Below are 12,741 nucleotides of genomic sequence, written 5' to 3' on the forward strand. Positions count from 1 at the left end.
TTTGCCCTCAGTATGTACTGAGGATATTAGACATGAAAATATACCATGGCAAGTGCTGAAATATGGAGAGTTGACTTTCAAAACACCTAGAAGACTACTTAGCTCATCTTAAAGAATTTAAGGGGAATAGTCATTATGATCGTTTTTCTAAAAGACAGTATTTTAGACAATCTTTTAGATTGTCTTTTCTAAAAGATTATTGTCTTTTCTAGAAGAACCCCCTCCTCTCAGTGAATGGATACTACCATTCACCCAAGCCAGAAATCTAAGAATCATTTCAACTCCTTATTTTCTATTAACTATTTTTATTAAAAACAAAGTTTCAAGCATTGGTCTATATTTTTGTAAACACTTTACAAATATATTAAAAACGTCTGTAAAACTGAAAATAGTACTAATCTATGAGGTACTAGAAAGTATACTCCATTTTTCAGAGGAAGAAAGTGAGCAGAGAGAGGTTTAGTAACGTTATCAAGATCACACAGGAGTGGTTTTTAAAAAATTTTTTTATTGTTATGTTAATCACCATACATTACATCATTAGTTTTTGATGTAGTGTTCCATGATTCATTGTTTGTGCATAACACCCAGTGCTCCATGCAGAACGTGCCCTCTTTAATACCCATCACCAGGCTAACCCATCCTCCCATCCCCCTCCCCTCTAGAACCCTCAGTTTGTTTTTCAGAGTCCATCGTCTCTCATGGTTCATCTACCCCTCCGATTTCCCCCGCTTCATTCTTCCCCTCCTGCTACCTTCTTCTTCTTCTTCTTTTTTTTTTTTCCTTAACATATATTGCATTATTTGTTTCAGAGGTACAGATCTGAGATTCAACAGTCTTGCACAATTCACAGCGCTTACCAGAGCACATACCCTCCCCAGTGTCTATCACCCAGCCACCCCATCCCTCCCACCCCCCACCACTCCAGCAACCCTCAGTTTGTTTCCTGAGATTAAGAATTCCTCATATCAGTGAGGTCATATGATACATGTCTTTCTCTGATTGACTTATTTCACTCAGCATAACACCCTCCAGTTCCATCCATGTCGTTGCAAATGGCAAGATCTCATCAGGAGTAAGTGTTTAAGCCAGAATTCAAATATGGTCAGCATCAGCTTCAACAAAAGGATTACTGCCATGTTTACAATTCTTACATGCATTGTCTCCGATGGTTGTCACAATGTTAAGTGTTAATTATTCCCATTTAACAAATGAAGGCAGTGCTCATTTGTAAATTAGCCTCTCTAAACCTAATTGGTGACAAAATGGATTGTTGTGTTTTTTATTTGCAGCTCTTTTTTCTTTAAAGTTCTCTCTTCCCAGTGTGGCTTCTTTCATTCACATTGTAGTTATAATTGACTTGGGCCACTTAAATAGTCTCCTAATTATTCTGAAATGTCTAGCTTTGCTTTCCCAACCATCTGCCCTTTCTCCTCATTCTATTCTGTATGTTCCCTGGAGTAATTCTTCTAAAATAAAATCTTATCATTTAACTTTACTCTGCTCACCTTTCCAAGGATTTCTCATGGCCTACTGCATAAAATTCAAACTCCAGCCTGACACAGTTATCCATCTGCCTCCTCCCCCACTCCTTGACCTGGTCCCCCTTGTACCTTTCCAGGTTCATATCCCAGGCTAATTTCTGTGTCACTCCATGCTTCAGTCCTACCAACCTGTTTGCTGTTTTCTGATCCTAATATGCTTTTTTATACTGGGCTTTCCTCATGACTGTCTCTACCTGAAATTACCTTTTCCTTGTTAGGGCTCGTAACTAGCTTCTAACCATCCTTCCAGGTTCACTTTAAGCCTTTAATGAATGAAACCTTTCTGCCCACTTCCATCCCTAATGGAGTTGATCTCCTGACTCCTTTGTGCTCTTTCTGTACTTCGTGAATGCTGTTATCAAAACTCCTCTTAGATTTTATTGCTGTACTTGTATCTTTGTGTTTCTGTATGTGCTAGCCTGCAGGCTCCTTTGTTTATTTATCTACTGGTTTATTCGCCTTACATTATAGGTACGCTGTTATTTGTCAGATGATGCTTGGTAGTGAGGACAGTAAGATGCTGAAAATATGTTCCCTGTCTTCAAGGAGTGTGTAATCTGAGGAACTGAACAATTGGTGATAGTTGTGTTATGATGGAGAGACATAGCAGCAACATAGGAGCCAAAAATTGAGGCAAATTAAGGATGTTAGAAAAGGCCTCTTGAAAGGTAGAAACATTTAATGTTTTGTTCAGCACAACATCCCCTGCACCAGCTCAATAAATTAAAAAAAAAAAAAAAGAATGAGTGAATGGAATGTATGGCATGCCACGCAACTCTGAAAGTAAACATAATTGGAAAATAGTTTGAGTCACTTGTTTGATAATCATTCTTGCTAAGTAAAAAATGAAGCATAGGGCTTGTACAGTTAATTTGTTCTTTTCTTTGAAATTGAGGTTGTTTTCATGGAAATGGTTGCGTGGAGATGAGCTTATCTTTGGAAGTTACAAACCAAAACTTTTTCTTACCCCTTGGGGCCCCCCTTCTCCACCACCGCCAAATGACTTAATAACCGAGAATGATCTCTAGGGTACTGTCAGGTATGTTACTATATAGAAAATATTACAAGTTCCTCACATTGTGACTCTTTCTATCTGTGTTGGAGGAAAGGTAATATGGTAAAGGGATACTGTGAGTAAATTGTTCAGAAGTCTTTTTCTTGCTTGAATATATTGAGCTTTTGCCTGAAAACCCCATTATGTTTAACATTGACAAAAATAAGTATTCAATTTGGGAAGATTTTTCAGCTGCCTTTACTCTTTGGTTTACATTTACCTTATTTTCTAGGCTATATTTGCTTTATATATACCTGCAGTGACAGAGACCACTTTGACAATCATAGCTGTCATGGGGGGAGATTATAATTTGGGATATGAGAATAATATGTATAAAAACAATTAGTTCTCTTAAACACAAGACTCTTAAAATTGAAAAACTGCTGTATTGAGATTTTTATGAAGCTTTAAAGATAATTATTCTTGTAAATGAAACTCATATTTTTTTCCTTATAAGACTTTTCTCTTTTACCTTGGATAGAAGATGCTGAATAGCATTAGAAATATTGAAAAACAATGTATGAATTCTGAGGACACAGAACTCTTTCTGTTTGAAAGAAAATTCTTTTTTTTTTTTTTAAAGATAGCAAATAAATGCATGTCTTTGGTAAAATAATGTTGTAGCACTTACACTAGACTTAAAAAATAGGAATACACACACACACACACGCACACATATACACACACAGTTTATTAAGTTATAAAATTGGATCTCTGTAAAGAATTTAGGAGACAGAGAATAGTTCAAAGAAGAAAAATTTGAAAGACTCAAAATTTTAACACATAGTAATAACCACTCTTTATACCTGGGAAATCTTTTTCTTTTAGTCTTTCTTCCATGTGAATCCTGTACATGCATAGGACTTTTTTTTTTTTTTTAAAGCAAATTACTGTGAGATATTTCTGCTTCTATTTACAATATAGAAAGCTGGAAAGAGTATTGTTTCCTCCCTAACAATGAAAAAAAGCACAAAACAAAACAGATAAACTACAAAATGAAATTTTTTCTGGAACCCATCAGAGAGCAGAAGGCACTTAGAAAAAAGAAGATGCGGGCGCCTGGGTGGCTCAGTTGGTTAAGCGACTGCCTTCGGCTCAGGTCATGATCCTGGAGTCCCTGGATCGAGTCCCGCATCGGGCTCCCTGCTCGGCAGGGAGTCTGCTTCTCCCTCTGACCCTCCTCCCTCTCATGCTCTCTGTATCTCATTCTCTCTGTCTCAAATAAATAAATAAAATCTTAAAAAAAAAAAAAAAAAGAAGCTACATGCAGGTATAGTGAAAAGTATTACAGCAGACTTCTCAAAAATGACAAGCCTGCCAGGCTTCAGGGACTCAGAACAAATCAAGCAAGAATTCTATAGACAGCAAAGTAACTTCCAGAAACAAAGTAAATATTTTTTAGCCAAACGGAAGCTGATAATTCATTGCCAATGGACCTGTAGTCTTTCTGCAGACATGAAATAAATGGAAATTCTTTATATAGAAGGCATATATGGGATCTTCCCCTCCTTCCTTCCCTCCCTAGTTGTTTCTCGCTCTGTATCTCTGTGTGTGAGTGTGTGTGTGTGTAGTATTATAAGACATATTTATATTAATTTTGTCTTTTCTCCCTGTATAATTATCATTATCATTTTCTTTTTGTTATGTCATGTTTGTGTTTATGTTGAAATACTTTGTATTCTGTTAGTTATCAGATGTTCTTCATATCCCTCCCCCTTATAGTATCCATTAATGATTCTTGCCTGAATCAGTTTTTCACTTGGATAATTACTGGCTTATGGTTCTTAATTAACTTATGGTTTCTTAATTCCTTGTGTATTACTTGGAATTCTCTTTTAAGGAGTCCTTCCCCATCTGCTTCCTTGCTACCTGTCTTCTATCTCTCTACCTGTTTATCATCTACCTATCATCATATGAGATTCACAGATTCTTACTTAATTCACTTGATTCATTACTATATTTATTTTGATGCTCAGACTCTCCCAGACTTAGGGCATGTGAACCATTTCAGACTAGCTCCTATGCCTTGTTGATGTATTCTTGTCACATTTTGGGACATTACTTAACCATGGTATCATTGATTTATCCAAGGAGCCCACTTCCTTTTAGTGTTGAGTGGTATCTTAAACATAAGATCTGGGCATGTGTCTTTATTTTAAAATGTGTCATTTTGAATCAACAAATAGTTGCATATTGGTTTTTTTTTTTTTTTAAAGATTTTTCATTTATTTATTTGAGAGAGATTGAGAGAAAGTGCAGGGGGACGGGCAGAGGGAGAGGGAGAAATGTGGGGCTCCATCTCAGGACTGTGAGCTCATGACCTGAGCCAAAGGCAGAAGCTTACTACTGAACCACCCAGGTGCCCCTGCATATTGGTTTTTTATGCAGTCTGCCTAGCTGGAGTGTTTATTCCATTACCTTAATGAATTTAGTGATATGGTCAACCTTAGGCCTGCCATCTTGCTATTGTTTTCCTATTTGTCTCATTCATTCTTGGCTCATTTTTTACTGTTTTCCTTCCTTCTTCTTGATTAGGTTATTTTAGTATTATGATTTATTTTTCCTATTGGCTTTACTTGAATATAACTTCTTTTTTTTTTAATTGTTTGTGTGCTTGCTCTAGGGATTACAGTGTACAATGTTAACTTATCATAGTTTACCCTGAATGATATTATATCATTGTGCATGTAATTTAAGAATCTTCAACAGTATAAAGTAATTTATTTTCTCACTCCTTTTTTTTTAGCATATATATTTTTAAGAATTTTATTTATTTATTTGACAGAGAGAGCCAGAGCGCACAAGTTGGGCAAATGGCAGAGGGAGAGGGAGAAGCAGGCTCCCAGAGCCTGATGTGGGGCTCGATCCCAGGCCCCTGGGATCATGACCTGAGCTGAAGGCAGACGCTTAACAGACTGAGCCACGCAGGCGCCCCTTCTCACTCCTTTTTTTGATGTTGTTGGTATATATTGCACATATACACCTCTTTTTAACTCTTTAAAATATGTTATTGTTTGTGCTTTTAACATTTAATAGTATTTTAAGGTTCAAGAAAAAAATTTATATTTATTTAATTTTGCGTAGCGTTGGTACACATACGTACCATTTTCAGGCCTTCTTATTCTTTTCTACATATCTGGGTAACCCTTTGGTATCATCTTCCTTTAGCATGAAAAATTTCTTTTAGCATTTCCTTTAGTGTTATATCTTCTGGTATTGGATTGTCTTAGCTTTAAAAAATATTTCTAAGATATTTAATTTTTTAAAATTTAAAAATTTTTTTTAGAGAGAGAGAGAGAGAGTGGTATGGGGGGAGGTGCAGAGAGGGAGGGGGAGAGAGACTCTTAAGCAGGCTCCACCCCCAGCATGGAGCCTGACACAGGGCTCGATCCCAGGACCCTGAGATCACAATCTGAGGCAAAATCAAGAGTTGGACCCTTAACTGACTGAGCCACCCAGGCGCCCCTCTAAAATACTTTAATTTAAAAGTTATTCTAAAAGTATTTTTATCATCTCTGTTTTCAAAAATATATTTTCTAAGCCATAGAATTTTAGGTTGATAGTCTTCCCTTTCCCTACACTTTAAAGATTGTGTTCCACTGTCTGCTTCCATTGTTTTCTGAAGAGAAATAAACTATCATTCCTATTCTTCCTCTGAACTTAACTGTCTTTTTTCTATGGTTGTTTTTAAGATTTTCTTTTTGTCTTTGGACTTTACAATTTGACTGTGATATTCTTAAGTGTTGTTTTATTTATATTAATTTTGTGTGGGCTGTACTAAACCTCATGGATCTGTGGGTTGAAATATTTTATCGTGTTTGGAGATGATTTTGCTACTATTTCTTTAAGTATGTCTTCTTTCTCATTCTTTTTTTCTTCTGCAACTCCTAGCTGGTTGATGGATCATTGAGATTTCATCATTACTCGAGTGAACTGAATGTCTCCGTTTTAGTTAGGTTCAAATTACTTCTGATTTCAAATGCTATTGCAGAAGTCTCTTTGTGCATAAGACCAACTCTGAAATTCCAAAGCTTTCATCCAGGAGCTTATCTCTAATCTTAACAGTATTTGAGCTGGGCTGTGTTTCAGCATTAGTTAGTTTTTTCTCTCTTTTGGATTGCATTTCAGTAGCCTTGAATCCAAAACCCCTTGCAGAATTTGCAAGATCTCTCTCTGATTTCTCACACTACCCTCACCATTTCTTATGGAGCATAACTCTTGTAGGGGAGAATTGTTGTGTCAGTTAATTTATTTTTGTTTTGAGGCTCTCCCGGATTCCAAACTGTAATAGTAGCCCATACTGTTAAAGGTTTGGTCTATTTCTCTTCATCTCAGCAAAGCCTTTCAGCCTCTGACTGTTTTAGTCTTTTATCCCTTATCCATTTGTACCCAGATTAGGCAAATGCCCTCAGATATGGAAGTGACTGCTACCCTTTGCTCACCTTTCAAAGGCATGTCCCGGTGTGGTGTGCAGTTTTGTTCAGTTATACATTTGTGTGTGTGTGTGTGTGTGTGTTACACTTTGTTGACATTGAAGGAAAATACAGCTTTTAAGATTAGACCTAACTTTTTTGTTGTTATGAAAGTAGTGGTGGTCTTTCTTGATCTTCTACATCATATCCAAATGTGGAACTTCTGCTAGATCTTCTTAAACCATAGTAGAGCTACATAATCAGTACTGGATGTCATGAGAGCGATTAATATCAGGAGCACCAGATTACTTTAGGCACCTGTGTTAATCACTTTTATAGCCACCTTTACTTATTTGTAGCTCATATTACAGTTGACCTGATGTAATTATGAGTTTAATATATGAAGGCAGGAACCATGACTATTTTGTTCATTCACCATTTTGATCTCATTATTCCACCAACACAATTCCCAGCCCCTCATATATTTGTGGAATGAAGTATTTCAGTTCAGTAATAATTTTGGAAAGGTTAGCAGTAGGCTAGAGGGTATTGGTCAATTAAATGTATCTTTGTATGGACCCTGTGAAAATATTTTGATGTATCTTTTTTTCCTGATTTATGTCCTTGCATTCTGTAGTCTTATTTCTTTTTAGTATTTTTCTTTTTTCCACATAGCATGATAATGTAGCCTCCCTATATATTTAGAATTGTAAGATTTTTAATCTGACTATACTAAGCCTCTTATTTTCTTTTCTAGAAAGAGAAATCAATGAGATAAATTTTGTGACCATTGTCCACAAGTAATAAATATACAAAGAACTCACAAATCTCTATTTACAGTTATTTCTTGATGTTTATAATCTAGTATTTCTATAACAGTAACCTTATCATTGAAGAAATACTTGTCTTAAAAGGATATCTTTTATAGAAAGCCATCTTGGGTGATGCTTTCAGGGGCTCATGAAGGATGTATAGGTCTAGAATTTAGTCTGTTGGTTACAGGACTATTGTCTTTTTTTAAACTTTGCATATAAAGATGGCTATTGAGGAGTGCCTGAGTGGCTCAGTCATTAAGCATCTGCCTCCGCCCTGCGTCAGGCTCCCCGCTCAGTGGGAAGCCTGCTTCTCCCTCTAACACTCCCCCTGCTTGTATTCCCTCTCTCTCTGTCAAATAAATGAATAAAAATCTTAAAAAAAAAATAAAGATGGCTATTGAATAATTGTCTTTATGTTTTAATGTATAGAAAATGTCATTATTGGGGCACCTGGCTGGTCAGTTGGTAGAGTATGCAACTCTTGATCTTGGGGTTGTGAGTTTGAGCCCTATTTTGGGGGTAGAGTTTACTTAAAACAACAACACATGATAAGGGCTTAATAATGTCCATTGGATTAAAAATGAGTGAATAAATTAAAAAAAGAGAAAATATCTTTATTGATCACTTTGAGGATAGTAAGAATTATAAGACATTTATGCATAATTAAACTGCTGGTCTGAAACACTTATTTTGGAATCAGAGCTAAATAGACATTATATGAAAGATGACAGTACAGGAGCAGAGATATCTTTTCTTAGGAGCCTTTACCAGCTAATGGTGCAGGAAGCCAATAGAGAGACTATGTTGGAAAATTATAAATATTAACAATCTATGAAGGAACTTGGAAGTATAGGAGAAATAATGGTTTCAGGATGAGAAATCATGCTGGGGAATTCTTTATCTACCCTGAGAGACAGTATAGCATAGTGTTTAAATGCTGTGGGTTTTAGAGCTAGATGGCCTGTGTTGAAGTCCTTTTTGTGCTGTGTACTTACTGTGTGACCTTGAACAAGTTACTTAACTTCTCTGTGCCTTCATTTCCTCATCTGTAAATTAGAAATACTAGTAAAAGTATTTAGTATCATGAATGTGAAGTTAAATGAATTTTAATATATTAAAGTACTTAGAATCTAATCTCTGGCACAAAATAAATGTTATTTGCTGCTGCCATTATTATTATTGTTGTTGTTATTATTATTATTGTTATTATTATTATTATCGTTCTCAGAAGTACCACTGGCACCTTGTTTGTTTGCAAAGTAATCCTGCTACCTGGGATGACTGACTCGAGAATTCTTTTTCAGCTCAACTGAAGTCGATGACATGATTCGCAAATCTACAAACCTGTTGCTAACCAGAACTCTGAGCAACTCCCTGCAGAATGTCATTAAAAGGAAGAATATTGGACTTACTGAGGTAAAGCTGCTCTTAATGGAGGCAGCCAAGGCTATATGTGAACAGACGTCCTAAGCTCTGGGGCCTGTTTGTGAGTTAATTATAACTTTCTATATGGTCCATCACGTTCTTCCTAATGGAGTTCTAATGGTGCAAGTGCAAAACAAATCATTTGTTTTTCTCTTTGGTCACTTCGGAGAAATCTATTACATTTTTGAAAAGTCACTTTTTCTCTCTCTCTCTCTCATTATTTTCACCAGCTTAACTGGTTTTCCTTTCCAAAGTTGTTGTGATAAATTTGTCGTATTTGCCATCAATTACATGAAAACAAAATTGTTGGTGAGAGAGTATAGTCAACATCAGGTTCCTATCTAAATGAGTGGCAGTTCAGATACAACATACAATATGAAATCACATGCATAAATCATCGATGCCAAGCATATTGGCACTTATTGTCCACGGTTAGTGTTAGACTCTGCTTTTGTATTTGAGATACCTCATGTATATGAATGGTAAATTACTCTTCATCAGCATGCAAGTCTGGGGATTTGGGATTGAGGAAATGTGAGAGAAAGGCAATCGTCACATTTCTCTGGAAGCTTACAGAATCTCACAAAGTGAGGAGGGATATTACACACATGTTGAGAACAGTATCTTGGCAAACTGAAGATCTGGCACATTGGCATATAGTCCTAAAATTTAGAAAGATGTGAAGTTTCCTTTCTCTTGGAAACCCAGGATTGCATGGGAGCGTCAACCTGCCATTTTATGGAAATTTTAGTGCCAAAAGTGAGAGCTTGGAGGAATTTTTTTCACAGAGAAAGGGAAAGGCTGTTGACCATCTGTTTTACTTGTAGAGGTGGTGTAGTTTGAAAGTTGCTCTAGGAAAAATTGACATTTTCAGATATACACTATCAAAGATAATGGTGAAAGTAGATAAATGGTTAATGATGCTGAGTCATAGGTAAAGACAGCTGGAAGCCAGGTGAACATCTACTTCTGATTTTGGACTGCTTGTTCCTTTCCCTGTGTTAAGATTTTAAAATATTATAATGTGGAACTTCGGCAGTGTTTGAGTTCTGCTTATAGCAAACTGTTCTACGATTGAAAGTTACATTCGAAGGACAGTTCCCTCATTTTGCAGAGCTTCCTTTCTGCTGCTTGGTATAGAAATATTAGGTATTATCTTTACGTGTCTGAGAATAGGTTAACTTCTTTTCATCATCAGGAGGGCTAAGAAAAAAGGAGAGTGGAGTGGAGTGGAGTGAAAAGTCGGAAGTCCTCCTGCTTTTGTTACATTGTACTGTTCTCCTTTTGTGAATCCCAAGCAGGACAGGAAGCTTGCTATTTATTTGTGAACTATCTCTATATTACAACTCTTGATATAAGTTTTCTTACGCCATTTGAGTTAACAGTCTCTCCAAACATTTTAAACAAGTAGCATAACAGGAATACGGTGCGATAGAAACAGCTTTGGCCTCAGAAGTGTCTTGAGTTTAGCAGTGGCTGTGCCATTGGTTTACTATGACATCTTAAGAGAAAGACCCAACTTCTCAGTTCTTCAGTTTTCCTGACTTCATTGTCCTTTAAGGGCACTGCACAGATCAGGTCAGAATAGGAAGAGGTAGTAGGAGCTTATCAAAGACTATATCATAGTTCTTGGCACCATTTCAGTGAAGGCTAACTGTTCTTCCTCAGTCACTGGATCTTTCTAGGCAGTAATGCCCTTTCGTTATCAATGTCTTTGCATATGGCTAAAGGAACATCTGCACACGTTGATTTATTTTGGCTATTATGGTGGTGTGCACGTGTATAGACAAATACAGACCCAACCAGTAATTTTTATCACCAACCAGTAAATCTTTGAGTAACTATGTTACTCACCTTTGGGAAAAAAAGACATTATATCTTCATTTACAGGGAACTCAGGTGAGTTCCCATCTGAAATCATCATCACACTGGGTAACGTTTGTGGAACAGTTTTCTTCAAAGCCCATCACAGATACCATCTCATTTAGGACAGTCACATTTGGAACTAGCTGGGCATGTGTTATTATTCCCATTTTATAGACGGCGTAATTCAAGTTCAGGGAGGTTGCCCACGGTTATGTAGTTAATAAAATGATAAAAATGAGACCGATGTCTGGGTTGTTTTTTCCCAAACTTAATTCACTTTTCTATAAGGTACTGCCTTCCATATTAATTTAATTATTTTATCGTAACAAAGGGATTTTTATAAAAAGTCCATAGTAATATGGAAATTGTTCTAGTTAGAGATGATTTTGTGTCAGCGAGCACATAGCCATTTAAACAATAGAAGTATTATAAGCATAGAGAACTCACCGAATCCTACTTCAGGTTATCAGACAATTCTTTCAGGACTTAAAAGTTCCTATAAGCTCATATCTCTCTGTCGGCCTGTCTTGTTTGAATTTACATGGTATCTCATTTCTTCTCTCTTTCTGTCCATACGCTCTTATCCTTTCAGCTGTGTACCCTGGCTTTCTTGCTTTTCTCATTGCTGCTTTGCTCCCCCACGTTGAGCCAAGTCAGCATTTCCTTTCAGTTCTCGCTTACTGTAGCTTAAATGCCTTGCACTCTCAGACCGTTTGTGCCTATCCCTATTCAGTCAGCGGGGTTAGCTGTTTTTCTTAGGCTGCTTCTTCCAGGTCTGTGGGGAGAAGGGCAGCTGAGCTGTGAAGAATGTGTGTTCTAAAGCAGAGTACCTGGGTTCAATTCTGCCTGGGTTCTCTTCCCTTACTAGATGTGTGCTGGGGGAAATGACTTGGCTTTATGTGTAAAATGGGGACAAGAAGAGCACTTATTTCGTAAGGTTGTTGTGAGGATTGAATGAACATACGAAGTGCTTACAACAGTGCCTAGTACATAGTGAATACTCAAGGCATATTACCTGGTATTGTTAAGAAAGAGGTCTGGGCGGGTGAACAGTGATTGTCAGGTTTAGTGCAGAGATGGTTTTTCAACTAAGAGAAGTTAGAAGATTAGAGCAAGACGACCTGTTAAGATAAATAACTTGCTTATTAACTTAATAGTATTAATTGAGTACCTACTGTGTAACAGGCACTGATCTAAGCTTTATGGATAAATAAGTGAACAACAACAAGAACAACAACAGAAAGAGTCCTTGTTTACATTCTAGTAGCAGAAAACATAATAGATAATAAGCAAAATAAATAGTAAATCATCTGGTATGATAGAGGGAGGTGAATGCATTGAAGAGAAAGAACGAGCCTTGGTTAAGGGAATCAGGAGTCTGGTGGAGGTTGAAGGTTGGTCTTAATAAAAAGATGGTGAGGCAAATAGCATTCTTGGCAAAGGTTAGAGCAAAGGTCTAAAGGTATTAAGTTACTGGTCAGTTCAGGGAATAATAAGAAAGCTAGGGTAAAGCTAGAGTGGAGTGAGAAGGGGGAAGAGAAGCAGGAGATTAGATCACAGAGGTGTCAAGGGGTTTGTGGTCGGCCCCTGTAAAGTGTTAGGCTTTTATTTTAAGTGAAGTGGGA

At 36.8% G+C, this 12,741-nt stretch overlaps 1 protein-coding gene across 4 annotated transcripts in view; it reads left to right on the plus strand.

Annotated features, from left to right (window-relative positions):
- Positions 1–12,741, plus strand: part of EXOC6B (exocyst complex component 6B) — a 618,113-nt gene that overhangs the window by 318,905 nt on the left and 286,467 nt on the right. For all 4 annotated transcript variants that reach the window (XM_021699245.1, XM_021699246.2, XM_044918888.1 and 1 more), the window contains exon 16: positions 9,130–9,241. In XM_021699245.1, coding sequence (XP_021554920.1) covers positions 9,130–9,241 — 112 coding nt within the window. The remainder of the gene's footprint in view (positions 1–9,129; positions 9,242–12,741) is intronic.

The sequence above is a fragment of the Neomonachus schauinslandi genome, chromosome 10 (genome assembly GCF_002201575.2).
Source record: "Neomonachus schauinslandi chromosome 10, ASM220157v2, whole genome shotgun sequence".
Classification (NCBI taxonomy): domain Eukaryota; kingdom Metazoa; phylum Chordata; class Mammalia; order Carnivora; family Phocidae; genus Neomonachus; species Neomonachus schauinslandi.